Genomic DNA, 20,608 nt, shown 5'->3' on the forward strand with positions numbered 1-20,608 from the left:
TTAGCAGGTGTAAGCGGAAATCGAGAGAGGCAGAGAGGTTGGCGATAGATGGGCTGAGGGTGGCTGAAGATGAGATGGTAATAATGGGTACTTTGGAGGCTGGGAGGAGGTTAAAGGCAGCTCAAAGCCAGCTAGAGGCGGTCTTGCTGAGTAAGGCTGAAAGGAAGAGGGAATTCATGAATTTGGCCTATTACCAGGAGGGTGAATCAGTGGGTCATTTGCTGTCGCTGGTGGCATCTGCCCAGAGAAATACTTCCTTTGTTCACTCTTTGGTGACTGGGAGTGGTGTTGCTGTTTCTGAGACTTCAGAGATTTTGGAGACATTTGCAGATTTTTACGCAGACTTATACTCCTCTCGGGTAGATGGGTCAATGGAGGACACGGTGGCGTTCCTTGAGGAGTTGGAGCTCCCGAGGCTGAGTGACACAGCTAGGGAGGATTTGGAGGCTCCCATTACGGAGGAGGAACTGGGACGGGCATTGCAGTCGATGGCTAATGGGAAGGCGCCTGGCGTAGACGGATTTCCTGCCGAAATTTATAAAAGCTTGGGGGAAGTGTTGATCCCTAAATTGAAGGCGGTCTTGGAAGAGGCTACGAATGGTGGAAGGCTACCGGCATCTATGCGGGAGGCCACAATAGTGGTGATTCCAAAGGAGGGGAAAGACCCGACACAGCCGGATTCATATCGGCCAATTTCTTTGCTTACTATCGACGTTAAACTCCTGGCTAAGGTGTTAGCGATGAGGTTGACAAGTGTTATTTCTGGCCTGATACACTCAGACCAGTCTGGCTTTATGCCTGATAGGTCAACTGCGATTAATCTACGAAGGCTGTATATGAACTTGCAACTCAAAGCCGATAACTGTGGCCAGAGAGTTATTGCATCTTTAGACGCTCACAAGGCGTTCGATAGTGTGGAGTGGGGGTATCTCTGGCAGGTGTTGCGAAGAATGGGGTTTGGACCGCAGTTCATATCATGGATTCAATTAATGTACTCGATGCCGATGGCCAGGGTTAGGGTAAACGGGGAGTTGTCACGGACCATACAATTGGCTAGAGGGACGAGACAGGGGTGTCCGCTTTCCCCCCTTTTGTTTGCTCTGGCGGTGGAACCACTGGCCGCTACGCTTCGACAGTCTGATGAGATGACGGGGTTTAAATATGGGGTGATTGAAGAAAGGGTGGCGTTGTGTGCGGATGATATTTTGTTGTTTCTGGCTGACCTGGTTGCATCCTTGGAGGGAGCCATTGGGATTATTGAACGATTCGGATCAGTGTCGGGATTTAGGATAAATTGGAGTAAGTCTATCTTGTTTAAGGTGGACGATGTGGATGGGGAGCCATTGGAGGACAGGCGACTGGAGGTGACGAGTAAATTTAAGTACCTGGGAATATGGGTATCTATGCCGGTCACTGACTATATACAGGAGAATCTGACTCCAATCTTGGGTGCCCTCAAGGCAAAAGCGGATGCATGGCTTAAGCTACATTTGTCTGTGGTAGGCAGGGTGAATCTTATCAAAATGATTCTGATGCCGAAAATACTGTATATTCTTCACAATGCGCCGGTTTAAATACCACGTGGGAAATTTAGACAGATCAACTCTCTGTTTAGGAATCTGATTTGGGGGAGGCAGCATCCGCGTATCAAACTGGAGACACTTCAGCGACCCAAGGATGATGGGGGTCTGGCATTGCCTAACCCTGAGTTGTACTTTCTTGCAGCCCAGAGTCAGCATTTAAGGGGCTGGGCGCATGAGGGGTCATCTGGGGCAGTACAGCGGTTGATGGAGGTGGTGACAAAAAGAAGGCCAGTGGTGCAATGTTTGGAGGATGGATCCTTGGAGAGTTTGGGGAAGCTATATCCGACTTTGCTGTTGATACGCAAGCTGTGGAGTAGATTGAGGCACATACGTGGGATCACGGACTTGACTAGATACTCGCCGCTATGGCATAATAACAATCTGAAAGAATTTGAGGCATTGGGGGTACTGATAGAGTGGTTGGGCAAAGGGATTCAGTATGTGTATCAAATAATTGAACAAGGTGAACTGAAATCATTTTCCCAATTGCAGGCGGAATTTGGTCTTGGGTCTGCAGGGGAGTATCAATATTTGCGGATGAGGCATGCCTTTGGAGCTCAGGGTAGGAACGGAGGTATTAGGATTCAAAAGGATATAGTACTGGAGTATGTGTGTAATGATGGGACGACTGGAGGAGTCATATCCACTCTGTACAGGGATCTGTTGCACACTTTTCTATTGGGGTTTCCAATAATGGCAAGAGCTAAATGGGAAAGGGATTTGGGCCCAATAGATAACGAGACTTGGGAGTCGGTGTTGGAATGGATCCCAAGACTGTCGCTGAGTGAACCGTATAGACTGTCACAGCTCTATGTGATACACAGAGTTTATAGGTCTCCGATGGTGCTATATAAGGCAGGATTGCGTAATGACTCTGAATGTCCGAGGTGTAAGTCTACGGATGCAGACATTTTCCATATGATGTGGACATGTCCGAGGTTGGCTGCCTTCTGGGTGGTAGTTTTGAGTCGTATGGAAGGTGCATATGGATGCACGGTGCCAAGGGATCCAGTTGTCTGTTTGTTGGGATGCGTGGATGAGATTGGAGTGGATAAACACCTAAAGATAGCTATAGCCAGATTGTTGTATGTGGCTAGGAAGGTGATAGCTAGAAACTGGATTAGGGAAGAGCCGCCGTCAAGAGGAGAGTTCCTCCAGTATGTGAAACAGGGCCTGACACTAGAAAAAGGGATTTATAAGAAGAAAAGGAAAACTGAAACGTTCAATAAAATGTGGTCTCCATGGATTGCTATGGGATAGTAATGTGAAGTGTGGCTTATACGATTGGTTGAGGGATTAGACACTCAATTGTTTTAATGATGGTAGTAATTAACAAGACGAGCTGCTTTGTGGGGTGGGGGAGGGGGGCTTTGGGATCGAAGGGGGCTGTTTGAAGGGAGAGGGGGGAAAAATACTCTGTATTGAAAATGCAAATGTAACATGTTAATTGCCTTGTTATTCTTAATAAAAATTTATTTGAATTAAAAAAAAAAAAGAAAAAAAGGCAGATGCCGGCTGTGCATTATAACCGGCGTCTGCTGTGAGTGGATGGTTGACTTTAAAGTGAATCTGTCAGCTGATTTAAACCCACCCACATTACCCTCCTCCAGTATACATACATACAGCTGTTTCAAAGCCATGTGCAGCAATATGTTTACACGGCCACATCAATACTGAGAAATTGGGGTTTGGCATGATTTGCAAATGAGGATGAATAGTGGTTTGTATATCTGAAGCCGGTCACTCCATCTCTATTCCCACCAGCGCACCAGCCTTTCCTGAGACTGCTTCCATGCTGTGAGACGTCAAAGGAATTGTCAGTCAAGCAGGAGGTGGCAGCGCTGAGCAGGGAATAGAGCTGGAGTGACAGAGGCTTCAGATCTACCATAATTTGCATATCAATTCAAACGTGGATTTCTCCGTAACCGAGGAACAGACTGGCAATAAAAAGGTATTTGTGGACTTGTTTTTTGAAAAATCTACAGGTGCATATAGTTTAGGTGGTATCTGGTGTCATGGCTCTGCATGTGTGGCTTTTTCCATTGACCTAGTATGAGAGTTCTGGATGCAGCCCACCCTCCCCTACTATAGAAATTTACAAAGATCTGGGCATCATGGTGGCTCAGTGGATAGCACAGCAGCCTTGCACCGCTGGAGTCCTGGGTTCAAACCCCACCAAGGACAACATCTGCAAGGAGTTTGTATGTTCTCCCCGTGTTTGCGTGGGTTTCCTCCGGGTTCTCCGGTTTACTCCCACATTCCAAAGACATACTGATAAGGATTCTAGATTGTGAGCCCCAACGGGGACAGCAATGATAATGTGTGCAACCTGTAAATATGTTAGCGCTGTATAAAAATAAAGATTATTATCTGTGGATCCCACTTTCTAAGAAGTCTAAATGAAAACCAGTCAGCATGGAATGAATTTATTGCAGGATTTCTGTTTCTGACAACAGTAGCGTGAGGCACTGGGGCAGATGCTCTTGAGCCACGAGCCTGATGCACATGCAGTGTGCTGTATTAACTGAAGGTTTAACCCCTGGGCCATCTTCCATTTTCTTTTTTTGCTCCCCTTCTTCCCACAGCCAGAACTGTTATTTTTTGGTCAATATGGCTGTGAGGGCTTGTTTTTTGTGGGACAAGTTGTATTTTTGCACAACACCATTGGTTTTATCATATAATGTACTGGAAAACGGGGGGGGGGAATGCAAGTGCGGTGGAATTCCACAGGTTTTGTTTTTTTACATTTTGAATGGTACGAAAGGTGGGGTGTTTTTGTTTTTTTTAAAACTTACTTTATGCATACTTCAATAGACTTCATGGGAGACTAGAAGCTGCAATACTTTGATCGCCTCTGCTACACACAGACAATGCTCACTTTCTATGAGCGCCGACCACGGTGCGACACTCATAGCAATCTGGCAATGACAACGAGTGAGGTCTGCTGCAGACCTCTGGTTGTCATGCCGACACATCGGTGACCCGTGATCATGTGATGGGGTCATTGATGGGTGGAGCCAGTTATACTTTCTGTAAGCGCAATTTTAAATGCCACAGTCAGAGATTAACAGCAGCATTTAACTAGTTAACAGACGCTGGAAATATTAAGTCTTTGCGGGAAAAGTCCACTACTAGATACTGTTTAGACAACCGTATGTTGAGATTATTTGTGACTTTCTTCTTGCATGTCTCCTTTACCCCCGTTGCATGTTCAGATCATTGTAGGAAAAAAAAAATGCAACCAGGGAAAACACCATGATGGTGGTTTTACCAAACCTCCATTCAGTAGGATAAATGACAGACTTGCGTAATCTGTAGAATATTGTTGTCTGTGTGATTGTAACATTATGGGGAACTGTTCTGACCGACTCCAGTTGGATTTATTTGAGGTGTTGATGAGTTTTGTTTGTTTTTTGTACAGTTCAAGGGTTCGCCGACGCTCCCGTAGACGATATTCTCGCTCTAGGTCTCGATCACATTCACACAAAAAGCGATCAAAAAGTAGATCGTACACCCCAGAATACAGACGAAGCCGAAGTCACTCTCCAATGTCAAACAGAAGGAGGCATAATGGTAGCAGGGTACGTGATCTATAAAAAAAAAAAAAAGCCCCCATTTTGTACAAAAGATGAAATATTTAAATTTAAGCCCTAAATGTCTTTTTATTTTGTTAGGCAAATCCGGGTCCGAACACTTGTGTCGGGGTCTTTGGTTTGAGCTTGTACACAACTGAACGAGATATAAGAGATGTGTTCTCTCGCTATGGTCCCCTCAGTGGTGTCAATGTGGTGTATGATCAGCGAACTGGGCGCTCAAGGGGATTCGCATTCGTCTATTTTGAACGCATAGAAGATTCCAGAGAGGTAAGTATCTTTTTCCTCTTCCCTCTCCTATAGGTTTTGGATGTGCGCAGAGGTGCAGTTATTTGCATGCTGCTTGCGAGTATTGAGCTCTTCTGATGTGGGATCAGAAGTTCTATTTTATGTGAAACTTCACATTTTCACACACGTTTATAGCTGGCTTGTTAAGCTTACGTTGCACACAACTTCTTTTTGACACTGGCATACTCGCAATGTTTTCCAAGGTGATGATTCTTTTTCTGAATATTCTCCGGCCTTTCTTATTTGCGAATTGAAACTATAATTGGTGAGTTTGGAAGCTGCCAAAAGAATGGAGATGCCGCTTTACTGCTCCTAGTGTGGTTAAAAAAGCTCCAAAAGATGAAACCTATTCGTTACTACATTTCTTCACATTATGGTCATTCTTTCTAGTTCTTTTCATTCTGGTTCCGGGCAGAATCCACCTGAAGGCTGTAATGTGTTCCTAAGTTTACACACTTGAGTCAAATGGCGTGGAAATGTCTCATACTATGTTTCTGAAAGCCTGATGGTATGACTGAACGCTAAAAAAGCCTTCTTGTGGCCAAAGTCCTCTCCCACCTACAGGGGCAAATAAGGGCATAAAACTGTGGAAGCAGGCTTTTTTTTTTTTTTTTTTCCTTGCAGGTGGTAGATCATCAGTCCAGCCTTCAATCAGACCATAAGAATAGGGCTACACGGCAACTTTGGCCTGGACAGCTGTCTGCTCGGTGCCTTCTACATTGCAGCACTCTACATGTGACTGCGGTCACACTGCAACACGACTGCGGCAAAATCAAACAGTCTCATTATTTTATTTTATTTTTTACAACTTTGCTGTAGTATATAGGTCTTTCAACTGTATAGTGCTGTAATGTAGCAGCAGCATTTTGTGATTGTAGCAACCAAATTGCCGTGAAGCCCTAGCCTAAAAACTTGAGATATTCCTTTAGGTATACCTTGAATTATGCCACTTTAAAAGTGGAAATGCATCCTTAACCCCTTAATCCCATATGACGTACTATCCCATCGAGGTGGGGTGGGCCCGTATGACCACTGACTGGATAGTATGTCATATGCAATCGGCTGCGCTCACGGGAGGAGCGCGGCCGATTGCGTCCGGGTGTCAGCTGACTATCGCAGCTGACATCGGGCACTATGTGCCAGGAGCGGTCCCGCTCCTGACACACTAACCCCCGGAACACTGCGATCAAGCATGATCACAGCGTTCCGGCGGTACAGGGAACTATCGCGCAGGGAGGGGTCCCAGAATCCAAAAATTGCCGCGGGGCTACATCCGGGTCCTGCAGGGAGGTGGCTTACCAGCGCCTGCTAAGAGCAAGTGCTGGTAAGCCTGCAGCAGTGCACGTCAGATCGCTGATCTGACACAGTGCTGTGCAAAGTGTCAGATCAGCGATCTGACCCTATAACATGATTTTTCGATGTACACAAAATGTTACTATGTCCGTTGTCTTCGGGTGCCGGAAAAACAATTTTCAATGGATCTGGCAAACAACGGATGAAACGTGAGGCCATCCATCGCTAATGCAAGTCTGAGAAAAAATGGATCTGACTGCATCAGTCGCTGGATTCGTTTAATTCAAAATTCAACGGATTGCGACTGATGGCAAAAAACTGTGTGAAACGGGCCTAAGCCTGTGTGACACGTGGTATTCTCTGTGCGTTGTCTGCTATGTGAAGCGTCACGTCTCGTTCATTTTTATTAATGGCTCGGTTACATTGGCAGGATAAATTACATTCTGCGGATCTCAACCCCATAGTTCCGGTCACTTAATGCTGCAGATATGTTCTGCAGTAAGTGCATGAGATTTCTTAGAATCACGCGTGTTGTCTTCGCACCGTGCGCGGTATTCTGTAGGCTCGGAGGCCGCAGACGGGAAGACGCCTCGCAGCTCGGATTCCTGCTGATCCGGAGGATGGACGTTCTCTCCATTACTTAGAATTGAGTCCTCAGTGGTTGATACCTTTTAATGGCTAACTTGCATGTGACTCTGGCATTAGTCTGCTGGCTACTAACATGACCAGCACAGGGCATGGTGCGAGGGCGGCTTCCCATCACTGCATGTTGGAGTGGGGTCTTTCTGTGCATTCCTTGCTATGACCCGACATTGCCACATACTGTATATACAGATGACTGGCTGCAGCTGATCTCCTGCAGGACAGGGCTGCAGATTGGGGGGGGCAAGACACTGCATGCACTGGTTCCTAGGAGTCCAGGACCTCCTGCAGGGACCTTCAAGGAGGTGCAGAGTGCGAGGATGGGTGTGCTACCACATCGCCCTCCACCAGCAGCCATCTGCTCTATGTGGAAGATGGAAGCCTGACGTCAGACTGATGGATGGGGGGCAGTGATCTGGTGTCGCACTCCCACTAGCCGCCACTAGGTGGCAGCAGGGGCCGCTCCGTCCTCGTACTGTGTAGCCGCGTGTCCGGTCGGTGGACGTGTCCGGTCGGTGGACGTGTCCGGTCGGTGCACGTGTCCGGTCGGTGGACGTGTCCGGTCGGTGGATGTGTCCGGGCCGTCACTGTGATGTCCACACGTATATCATGCACGATGTACACACCGATGGCGCCGCCGGCAGCGCTTTAACCGGGGTTCTGGCTGTCGGTGTGATCCGCCACCTGAGGACTTGCCTCGTTGCTGTGGTCTCTCATCCCTTCCCGCCACATTGGAAGCATAGTCCTGTACCAGAGAGGCTGCAGTTACTGGGCGCCGCCATCCTGCCCGGGCTCCGCAAACCTACCCGGGGGCTACACCCGGGAGCTGCCCACATACGGGCCGGCCGGCGGTGAAAACATGGTGGCGCTTCGGGCAGGTAAGGCGCCATCTTATCCTCGTGAAAAGGAGCAGTGGGGGCGGGGAGCGGCGCGTGAGATGGCAGCTAGAGGCGGAGACCCGCGTGTAATGGCAGCCTGACCGCGTGCACGGAGCACGTGGGGGCTTAACTGCTTGTGTGCCGGGACGGTGCGGGGGCGCGCGGCCTCCTGCTGCTGCCCGGCCTCAGCATTGCTGCGGATTGCCGGCGACCTGTGTGACCATGACCTCTGCTCATTTCCAGGCTATGGAGCACGCTAATGGGATGGAGCTGGACGGGAGAAGGCTTCGTGTGGACTACTCCATCACTAAGAGGGCACACACTCCGACTCCAGGCATCTACATGGGCAGACCCACCCAGTAAGTGTCCTACACCGCTATATATATATATATATATATATATATATATATATATATATATATATATATATATATATATATATATATATATATACGCAGCAGCCCCCCAGTAAGTGTCCTACACCGCTATATGTACACAGCAGCCCCCCAGTAAGTGTCCTACACCGCTATATATACACGGCAGACCCCACCCCCAGTAAGTGTCCTACACCACTATAAATACACGGCAGCAGACCCCGCCATATGGTCAGTGGTAGATACCAGTACTACAGAACATATAAGAGAGCACAGTTACAAATAATGTCTAACTGCTGACGTCCTTTCTGATGGAATCGTTCATTTTTCACGTTTTTTCCATCTGGCCCAGACTGACACAACTTCTTCCAGCTACAACTCGTCTGCAGAGAATACAACAGACACATTTCACTTCCCATAATTCCAGCCATCACCATGTATTCTCATCCTGCGGATACCCCAATACTGAGCCGCTGCTGCCGTATGTGTCCCTATTACTGCCTGATACCCCAATACTGAGCCGCTGCTGTCGTATGTGTCCCTATTACTGCACCTGCTGTTTGGTTCTCTGTGCCCTGTAAATTCTAAAGCAACTCTCTACAATATAGTAATGCCGGGTGCAAGTGCCGTAGAAAACGGTGCCCATATTTTACACCTAGAAAGTAATAATGCCCTGTGTGCTCCTTGGACAGAGTAACCCGAGTTCCCCTATAATAAGTGCCCACTTTACATTTGAAAAAGTCCCGAGTCTCCCCCTGTACAGCTCCCCTATACACAGCATGATGCTCTTATACACAGTATACTGACTCCTTAGTAGCCCCCCAATCTGTTTGATGGTTCCAACAATATATTATGACCCCCACACTGTAATCTCCATGCTGTATGATGGCCCCCTAGATGGCCTCCATATACAGTAGCATAATGCACCAAATAGTCCACAATATAGTATAATGCACTCCCCATAGGCAGACTCTATGCCTATGGGGGCTGCCGTATGCTACACACTGTAATAAGGCAGCCCCCATATAGGCAGACCCTGTAATAACGCAGTACCCCCATAGGCAGACCCTGTAGTGAGGCAGCCCCCCTATAGTCGAACCCTGTAATGAGGTAGCCCCCCTATAGTCGGACCCTGTAATGAGGCAGCCCCCCTATAGTCGGACCCTGTAATGAGGCAGCCCCCCTATAGTCGGACCCTGTAATGAGGCGGCAGCACCCATTAAAAAAAAAAACTCTTCCTGGTTCCTGCCCTGCTCCCGCTGATCTCCTGACAGCGGGTGCCGGGCAGTGACGTCATCGCGCCCGCTGTCAGTGACATGGGGATGATGGGAGGAGCGCAGCGTTCCTCCCATCATTGAGATCAGCTGTATCTGCTAAATGCCGATACAGCTGATCTTCCGATGACGGGGGGGGGGGGGGGGGGTCACTGCTGGCACCGGGGTCCGCCTGCTCAGGGGCCCCATAGCGGCCGGGCAGCAGAGCAGGGAGATCGATTGTCCCTGCTCTGCCGCATAATGTAATTGTATCGGCACCACTTTATATATACAGCAACCCCCAGTAAGTGTCCTACACCACTATATATACAGCAACCCCCAGTAAGTGTCCTACACCACTATATATACAGCAACCCCCAGTAAGTGTCCTACATGACTAAGGTCTCTTCCCCCTCCCCCCCCCCCCCCAGCAATGAGTAATGTCCGCTACATTGGTGGCTAGACCACCTTTTAAGTGTCCTGCGTCACTGAAATACTTAGAAAACACAAGACCCCCATAGCAAAAGTAACTAATGTATCTCCAACAAACTGTAAATCCGCCAATGACCCCAAACACTAATTCCTCCCACAGCAAGATGCCACTGTGATGGCCTCACAGCTTCCCTGTATGTGGCATAATGGACCCACTCTGCAATGCTCACAGCCCACTTCCCCCACCCACCTTTCATCGGCTCGCAGACCCCAGTGCAACCGTGTGGTTTCCCAAGCCCCCCTTCCCCCTGGTAGTGTCCTAGATGACTACATACATGGCTGAAACCCCAGTAATGTTCTGCGTCCCTATATCTGCTGAACCGTCTCAATATAGCAATCCTCCTCCAGTGGTGATGGATGTATAATCCCGAATGACCATGCAAAAAAATGCCCCACAGTTGACTGGACAGTAGGCAATTAGATTAAGCGACTATCTGACACAACAGTAATTTATTTAAAACCTGAGTCTAGTAGTTACAAGTTTCACAAAGTCAGACACCCCTTTTGATTTGTTTTTCTATCCCGTTTGTCAGAGCTCGAGACACAAAAAAATATTTACTTTTTCTTTTTTCAGTGGCGGAGGCAGTGGTGGTAGCAGTAGCAGCAGCAGACGCCGAGATTACAATGATCGTGGAAATGACAGAGGGAATGATCGTGGATATGACAGAGGGAATGATCGTGGATATGACAGAGGCAATGATCGAGGAAATGACAGAGGGAATGATCGAGGATACGATAGATATGAAGACTACGAGTACAAATATAGGCAAGTAGTGTGCTGTTCTGCTGTACACTTTGGTTAGAATTTTTTTTCTCTAGTTAATTAAAAATTCTACAGCAACCTGACACACTGGGCCCAATTAAGAATGACATTGTTTATTTAATTCCTGAAGCGGTGCTCACCTAGTGGTGTGCGCCTCCCTGTGCTACGCCACAGATCTTACTCCAGTGAGTGATTGGAGTAACATTTCTGCTATATGGAACACCACAGCTCGTGTGACTTGAGTTGTGACGGCGCACCTCCTCCCAGCACCGTGAAAAGGCCAAGAGTTGCAAAATGTTGGCGTAGTGCCTAAGCATGACAACTTTTCAAAGTTTTTACACCAGAATGCTGGCGTGACAGCTTGGAAACCTAATGTTTCTAATACGTGGGTAGGCTGAGGCTCTTAAAGGGGTTGTCAAAGTTTATAACAAAAGTCTACAGTCTCTGTGACTGCAAACTTAATAGTCCTCACACTCCAGTGTCGGGGTTTTCCAGCGGCGATATGCCTAGATAGACTCTGCAGACTTTCATCACAAACCTGGATAACTCATTTTTAGGCCACATTTACATGCGATATGGCAAAGTACAGTATAGTGTGGGGGCCATAGTTATATGCAGCGCAGTCGCCCTAAGATGTTAATGAAGTGGTTGAAGCAGACTTCTATAAAATTGTTTAGAGCCTGCCTGTGGCATTACCTGTACTATGGGCTATGGGGCATCTTGCATGGTAGAACTTTGTTTATGTTAGAATTGCTTCTCCACAGGCGACGATCACCTTCACCGTACTACAACCGCTACAGATCCAGGTCAAGATCCCGTTCATACAGCCCAAGTAAGTTCCAAAATGTCTCGGCTTTTCCAAAACCGCCTACAATCTGATGTGCGTGACAGTTCTGGTCTGGTTTCTCCACGCATGATGACTTTGTGCCTTGCATCCATGGTTACTTTAGATCAGCAATTTACCATCATGTCATCAAGCAAACAAAATAAAAAAGCTCATGACCAGAGAAAAGTGACAAGTGTAATCTTTTTCCTGACTCCACAATATGCTACAAACCCTGCTTATATATTGGGATATTACACACTTGTTATATGCCATGGGCTTTAGGTACAAGAATAGGTCAAATTGTCTAATGGTTTTTTCTTTTCTTTTTTTTTTTTTTTTTTAATAACCTTTGCAGGGCGTTACTGACACATGGAAGATGGAGAATTTTCACTGACCTCCTATTATCCCGTCTGTTTAAGAATTTAATACAATTTTTCAAGTCAAAGTTATTGTTTTTTGTTATGTGTAATGCAAACCAATGATATTGCTGTAGCTTTGTGTAGGCAAACAGGCTTCAGAACGACGATTAGTCAAGACTCCAAGATCTGTCCAAATGCAGTTTCCCTTTATCCCTATATTAGGAGGTTTGGTTTTTTTATCGATTATTTAATACGCGTTCTGTATGCAGGGAAACAATATTTTGTGATGGAGCAGCACGTTTAATAAAATAAAACTTCGGCAGACTTGTTTCCATTATTGATGCATATTCGGCACTTTGATCTTCACAATTTACTTACAACAGGCTAAATGTTCGTTTTTGTTCTTTTTCTTGGGTTTTGTCTGTGAAATGCATGCAGTCTGAACGTGCTCTTTATACATTGCACATATACCAGCTTGTTCTCCAACTTTTTTGGTTTTGATCTTCACATGTGAAAATGTGAAGGTGTTGGGTCAGTGTCATAGGCTATCCAGACCAAGAAAAGCAGGGTTGTCTGACACATCTGTACTACAGCTCTGCATCTGATGGCTGTACTACATGTAGCAGTTATTCATTGCTGGCTTTGGTGACAGACTTCATGCTTTACTACCACAGGTAATCTCTACTTAATTTATAGTAGAAGTTAATGCTGGGCCTTGTGAAAGAAGGTGGAGGGGTTACATCGTAAGAAATAGGCGTTTGTTTTGTGGAGCTGTATTTCGGATTGCTAAACTTATTTAGTATATAGTATTTAACCCTCCGTCATGAACAATGCCTTCACTAACAAGTTCAGGTACAATGCACCTGTCAAGCAGAGGCTACAGAAATGCCTATATCATCTAATTTTCTCAATTTCAGTGCTATAAAAGTGAACAGTGACCATAAGAGAATACACAATTGGGTGCAAAAAACCATGTACTTACCATTAAAAGTACACACATTTCACAACTCCTGCCAAATAGCCCCCAGTTTTCAACACATAACTATTAAAAAGTACATATGGGGGGGGGGAAGCTTAATTTTAAGGTACCTAACAGGGTATTGGACACATTCATTCAGAATTAGATGTTAACCCCTTCCCGACCTCCACCGTACTATTAGGGTATGTGCACACGTTCAGGATTTCTTGCAGAAATTTCCTGGCAAAAACCGGACATTTCTGCCAGAAATCCGCATGTGTTTTTTTCCGGAGCTTTCCCAATGCATTAAATAGCGGGAAAACCGCAAAAAAATCTGCAAAATTAATGAACATGCTGCAATGCGTTTTTTTTGTGGAAAAAAATACGTCATGTGCACAAAAATTTCGGAATGCATTCTAAATGATAGGATGCATATGTATTTGTTTTTTTATCGCGAAAAAAACCGCGAAAAATCCTGAACTTGTGCACATTCCTCTTACTGCGGAGGTTGGGTCCCCTGCTTTGATGTGGGCTCCGGCGTTGAGCCCACCTCAAAACCGGGACATGTCAGCTGTTTTGAACAGCTGACATGTGCCCGCAATAGCGGCGGGTGAAATCGCTATTCGGCGGCATTTAACCACTGACAACGGCATTTAACCGGCGCTTCCGGCCGTGCGGCCGGAAATGGCCTCATCGCCGACCCCTGTCACATGATCGGGGGTCAGCGATGCAGCAGAATGGTAACCATAGAGGTCCTTAAGACCTCTATGGTTACTGATGTTGGCCTGCTGTGAGCGCCCCCCTGTGGTCGGCGCTCATAGCAAGCCTGCATTTCAGCTACATAGCAGCAATATCATGATCACTGCTATGTAGCAGAGCCGATCGAGTTGTGCCAGCTTCTAGCCTCCCATGAAAACTACTGAAGCATGGCACAAGTTTAAAAAAAAAATATAAGTCTAAATCACCCCCCTTTCGCCCCATTCAAAATAAAACAATAATAAAAAAAAATCAAACCTACACATTTGGTATCGCCGCGTTCAGAATCGCCCGATCTATCAATAAAAAAAAAAGATTAACCTGATTGCTAAACGGCATAGCGAGAAAAAAATTTGTAACGCCAGAATTACGTTTTTTTGTTCACCGCGACTTTGCATTAAAATGTAATAACGGGCGATCAAAAGAACGTAGATCACAAAAAATGGAGACGCTACGGGTAACGGAAAATAGCGCAATTTTTTTTAGCAAAGTTTTGACTTTTTTTTTTTTTTTTTTTTTTACCTCTTAGATAAAAGATAACCTAGACATGTTTGGTGTCTATGAACTCGTAATGACCTGGAGAATCAAAATGGCAGGTCAGTTTAAGCATTTAGTGAACCTAGCAAAAAAGCCAAACAAAAAAACAAGTGTGGGATTGCACTTTTTTGCAATTTCACCGCGCTTGGAATTTTTTTTTCCGTTTACTAGTACACGACATGCTGAAACCAATGATGTTGAAAAGTGCAACTTGTCCCGCAAAAAACAAGCACTCACATGGCCATATTGACAGGGAAAAATAAAGTTATGGCTCTGGGAAGGAGGGGAGCGAAAAATGAGAACGCAAAAATGGAAAAGGGCAAGGTCGTGAAGGTGTTAAGGGTTCACCAGAAAAAAACATTTGCAGAGCAGAGAGCAAGAATTGCACATAATTTTTGCATGTCAGGCAGATTGCATTATGACATTTGGTGACATCCATTATTAGAAAGCCTTCTGTGTCCGCTTTCCATGGTGCATCTCCTTTTGGGAGGTGGTAGATTTTCGCTATCATCTTCTGTGAGGTATCCTTTGAGCTGAACTTGAAGGCTTGAGGGGAAACTGATAGTTTTCATACTTCTGCGTAGCTCTCCAAACACTAGTTCATGGGCCAACGTTTTCAGATAGACTCTTCTACGGACTGATACAAACTGTTTTCAAGGTAAATCACATGAGAATTTTATACCACCCAAATTCAACATAGTGAAAAATATGTCCGTTGGTTGCATTATAAAACTTAATTATTTCCTTTTTTTTTTTTTTTTTTTTTTTTCCTCTTTGTGCTTCAGACCCAGGATGGATATCCTCATTATCATGAATTGAGGCAAGAATTACATTTTTCTTTTTTGCGCAGGATATGAGAAACCAAAACCTTTCCCATTATTAAATGCAAACACACTGCTGCACTGGTTTCTTCGTTTCACATTTACAAACTAGCAGAAATTATTTTTTTCTTACACTACCTACATATGAAAGATTCTGCATTTTCAGATAATCAGATCACCGTTTGAAAACCAGTCGTCAGCTGTTAAATTGCGACCCGATCCAAATAAGGGCTCAGCTATTCTTTCACGAGAGGTACTGGAGGGCTTACTGAAAAAATGTTGCATTGAATGCAAGGTGCTCTGCTATCAAGTCATGCAGCCCAATAAGCCTTTGAATCCAGGCACTGGATGGCCACAGGAAAACCCACCACAATCTTCAGTTGGTCCTGCCATACTGTTTCCTTATACATTGAATGCAAGGGCCGCTTTGACCCAAATTTGCACGCACCCCAATCCCCCCTTGGAAGAAGCATGGAGGAAGGCCTCCTAAAAAAAAAACCTGTCCCACTGCAAAGGAGCGGGTCTCCTAGACTCATGCAAATTTATGGGGATCATAGACAAACTTGCCCAAAAATTGACTGGCTGTAGCAGCATAGAACACATTCACCCTGGTGTTATAGTGGCGGAGAATGATGAGGTGGAGGAAGGCCTCATTAAAAACTAGGCCCAATTTAAAGGAGCGGGTCTCCTAGACTTGTAATACCAATACAGTAGGTGCATGGGCTGACAAACATTTCTCAATGGGGGATACAGTTTTTAGAATTTTTTTTTTTTATGGGGATCATAGACACCTTTGCAAAAGAAATTGACTGGCTGTAGCAGCATAGAACACGGTTTTCTAGTGGTTGTGGATGATGATTACTTGCTAGAAAAAAAACAGTCCGTAATCTGGACCCAAAAAATTGGATGCAAACTGTGATTGTCATACAAGTTCAATGCGATTTTTAATCGCACCATCCGTATGCAATGCGTTTTTTTTCTCTGCAACAATTTTTATACTATCATTTACAGGACCATTTACAGTTTTCTATGCCACAGAATGGTAAGGTATCTGTAAAAAACGGACGGAAAATGGATGGTCCGTATTCTGTCTGGTTTTTTTTCTCGCACCCATTGACTTGCTTTGGTGAGACTCGCAGCATGGTGTGATTTTTTTTTTTTCTTAGTCCGATTTCGACTGAGAAAAAAAATCGCAAGTGAGATGTCACCTATTAAATGACATTGGTCCGAGTGCAATCCGATTTTTTTTTTTTTTTTATCAGATAGCACTCGTCCGTTTTGCTCGCAAGTGAGTATGAGCCCTAAGGAGGAGGATAACACCAAATAGACCAAATCAGGAAGCGTATACCCATGTGTGGTTGTGAAGAGGTGCATGAGAATACCCCTCAACAAAAAAGACAACGTATTTGAGGTTATGTGTCGCTGTTTTCATTCGGTGGTGTACAGAAGTCTTGCCCAATCTAGCCCTTGTTGATTTTTATATGAGTCAGCATTTTCAGTTGACAGGCGGATGCGCTTATTAGTTATAATTCCACCAGCTGCACTAAAAACCTGCTCTGACCGAACGCTAGTGGCAGGGCAGGCCAGGACCTCCAAGGCATAGAGAGCCAGTTCATGCCACGTGTCCAGCTTGGATACCCAATAATTAAGTCACAGAGGAATCCCGGAGGACGTTCTAAAATTAATATTTTATTGAAGTGATGTGCTACAACGTGAACATAGCAGTGCGCACACGCCGGCCATAGGAATCATGGCGATGGGCGTCGCGTTCAGCCAACCTGTTCCGTCAGAAAGGCGTTCCCTTCTATCAGATGGAGGAGCCCAATATCTGAGGTCTGTCGCAGTGTAGAGGGGCCATCATTATTCTCATTTGCACATGGAAACGCGAGAAGCAATGGATGAACGGGAGAAGATACACATTAGATATTAGACTGGTGACAGTGAGGACGATCAATGAGTGGAACAGGCGGCCACGAGAGGAGGTGACGAGTTCTTCAGTGGAATTGGTCTCACAGAGGCTGGACAGACATCTGAGGGTTTAGTGACTCCTGTGTTGCTGCACCTGTGTCCTCCTGCTCCGTCTCCCCACTCACACACAGTCCCAGTGATCTCCGGTTAAAGCTGCACTCACAGCCTGCAGAGAGGGAGCTGACACCTGTAAAGCCTGAGAAAGAGCAGGGCAGCTGACAGGACAGGGATTAAGGTGGGGGAAGGGGGATGACAAGAATGTTATTCACAAAACGGGAGAGAAGTAGTATGCACACAACAGGGATCATATAGCCTTCCCCCATATATCTCTTCTGTGATCTCCCATAGTGCAGCACACTGCTCTCCTGAAATACTGTGTGTCACCCAGTTCCTTCTCCCATATATCTCCCTCTGTGACCCTGGAGGTGACTGTCTCTCCCCATGTGTGCTCTCCATCCCCCTGTGCCTGTTTGCTCTCGCTCCTATGCACTCCTCTCCCTCTGCATGTCTCTCTCCCCATGGGTCACTCTCCCTCTGCATGTCTCTCTCCCCATGGGTCACTCTCCTGCATGTCTGTCTCCCCATGGGTCACTCTCCCCCCTGCATGTCTGTCTCCCCATGGGTCACTCTCCACCCTGCATATCCCTCCCCATGGGTCACTCTCCCTCCTCCTCCCTGCATGTCTCACTCCCCATGGGTCCCTCTCCCCCCTGCATGTATCTCTCCCCATGGGTCACTCTCCCTCTGCATGTCTGTCTCCCCATGGGTCACTCCCTCCTCTCCCCCCTGCATGTCTGTCTCCCCATGGGTCACTCTCCACCCTGTATATCTCTCCCCATGGGTCACTCTCCCCCTGCATATCTCTCTCCCCATGGGTCACTCTCCCTCCTCCCTGCAGGTCTCACTCCCCATGGGTCGCTCTCCCCCCTGCATGTCTTTCCCCATTGCACACACCGCTCAGTGCGTGCGATACTAGGAGCTGCGGGGGTCATCCTGTCACATGTCAGCGTGACCCCACAGCTGTGACTAGTAGAAAAGAAGAGCAGCATCCATACCAGGTGATAGAAATCCAAAAAACGATTTATTCTGCCATCAAAGATTACAACATTTCGGCCAGAGTGGCCTTTGTCAAGTAGTGTCATACTTGACAAAGGCCACTCTGGCCGAAACGTTGTAATCTTTGATGGCAGAATAAATCGTTTTTTGGATTTCTATCACCTGGTATGGATGCTGCTCTTCTTTTCTACTTGTGACTTTTGGTCCGATTGGATCCTTGGACTTTGGAGCGCGCATCCCCTAAGCTGAGTGCTGATGGTTGATTTTCTTGTATTTGCCCACAGCTGTGACTGTCACCTGCGATAACACCGCCGATGCTGTCTGTCACATCGCTGCGGGATCATGCTGGCAGATGTCAGCGTGATTCCACAGCTGACTGACGTGCAGCGGTGACCTGCAGTAAAAAAGGCGCGGACCAATGAGACTACTGCTCCCATTGGGCTATGTTTGATGGGAGAGTAGTATCATCTACCGGTACCTGTGCTCACAGTTTAAAAAAAAAAAAAAGTTACATTACATACACATTCACATAAAAAAAATTATACTCTTGGCGGCGCAATGATCCACTGCAGGGGGCGATCACCTCCTGTCAGTGTATCGCCGGCTGCCTTTGAGAGCAGTCATATCACTGATGTGACTGCTCTCAAAGTGATCAGGATCGTCGTGGGACATTATGGATGATCTCGGCAGGCAGGTGAGGAATATTTGTGGTTTATTTTATTTTTGTTGCAGGAGAAGAGGGATTCGGGGATTATGCGTTCGGTAAGTATGGTTTAATTAAGATTTAGGCTACTTTCACACTAGCGTCGTTTGGCCTCCGTCGCAATGCGTTGTTTTGGAGAAAAAACGCATCCTGCAAAGTTGCCTGCAGGATGCGTTTTTCTCCATAGACTTTCATTAGCGACGGATTGCCACACGTCGCATCTGTCGTGCGACAGATGCGTCGTGTTTTTGCAGTCCGTCGGGACAAAAAACGTTCCATGCAACTTTTTTTGTCCGTCGGTTCCACTTTTTCAGTTCTGTCGGTTCCGCCCCCTCCTCCCTGGACCTTACAATGGGGCAGCAGATGCATTGAAAAACTGCATCCGCTGCCCCCGTTGTTGTTTTATTTCACAGTTTGCGTCGGTATGTCGGCCCGACGCACTGCGACGGGCCCGTACCGACGCTAGTGTGAAAGTAGCCTAAGAAAGGACTTTATTCTGGCTGTCTTTATTTACAATACAACTATAGGATTAGTAATGGATGGGTGTCTTATATACGCCTCTCCATTACTAAGCTATGGGCTTGATGTCACCTGACAATAGAAAGGTGACATCAACCCCACAAATATGAAACCAACTTGCCACCGCTACAGGGCAAGTGGGAAGAGCCGGGCAAAGTGCCAGAAAAGACGCATCTAATAGATGCGCCGTTTCTGGGGCGGCTGAGAGCTGATGGTTATTAGCCGGGGGGGCAATATCCATGTCCCCTTCCTAGGCTATTAATATCCCACAGCTGTTTGCATAGCCTTTGCTGGTTACTATAAGGGGACCCCACATAATTTTTTTGTTTGGGGTCCCACATTTTAATAGCCAGTAAAGGCTAAGTATACAGTTGTGAGCGTGTGTCAGTATGTGAGTGTCAGCGTGCGCACACTCCCCCTATAGACCAGCACACTGCTCACCTGTATGGTGGTATTATGTAAAAAATATGACTATTATATGATAACTATATTGTGGGATTATGTGTGATCTATGTGGCATTATGTGAGAATTATATGGTGGTTTTATGTGTGATCTACATGGTGTTGTATGTGATCTATATAACGGTATTATGTGTGATCTATATGGCGGTATTATATGAGAACACTGGTGGTATGTGTGATCTATATGGCGGTATTATATGAGAACTATATGGCGCCATTATGTGTGATCTATATGGTGGTGTTATGTGAGAACTATATGGTTTATAGCCTAGGAAGGTGTTAATACCCATGGATCAACGTAGGCTATGAATATCAGCCCGCAGCTGTATATTTAGCCTTTACTGGCTATTAAACGACGTGGGGGTTCCCCTATAATTAATAAACCGAAAAGGTTGTGCAGAAAGCTGCGGGCTGATATTAATAGCCTAAGAAGGGGCCATGGATATTGCAACCCCCCCTTCCCCGGCTACAAACACCAACTGAA

General features: G+C 46.2%; 1 protein-coding gene across 5 annotated transcripts in view; it reads left to right on the top strand.

Moving 5' to 3' along the window:
* The window catches only part of TRA2A (transformer 2 alpha homolog), a 110,572-nt gene extending 97,904 nt beyond the window's left edge, over positions 1-12,668 (top strand). For all 5 annotated transcript variants that reach the window (XM_069729847.1, XM_069729848.1, XM_069729846.1 and 2 more), the window contains 6 exons: positions 5,005-5,164; positions 5,258-5,446; positions 8,521-8,636; positions 10,971-11,162; positions 11,924-11,991; positions 12,341-12,668. In XM_069729847.1, coding sequence (XP_069585948.1) covers positions 5,132-5,164; positions 5,258-5,446; positions 8,521-8,636; positions 10,971-11,162; positions 11,924-11,991; positions 12,341-12,351 — 609 coding nt within the window. In that variant the 5' untranslated portion in view covers positions 5,005-5,131 and the 3' untranslated portion in view covers positions 12,352-12,668. The remainder of the gene's footprint in view (positions 1-5,004; positions 5,165-5,257; positions 5,447-8,520; positions 8,637-10,970; positions 11,163-11,923; positions 11,992-12,340) is intronic.
* The last annotated feature ends 7,940 nt before the right edge of the window (positions 12,669-20,608 follow it).

This window comes from Ranitomeya imitator, chromosome 6 (genome assembly GCF_032444005.1).
Source record: "Ranitomeya imitator isolate aRanImi1 chromosome 6, aRanImi1.pri, whole genome shotgun sequence".
Classification (NCBI taxonomy): domain Eukaryota; kingdom Metazoa; phylum Chordata; class Amphibia; order Anura; family Dendrobatidae; genus Ranitomeya; species Ranitomeya imitator.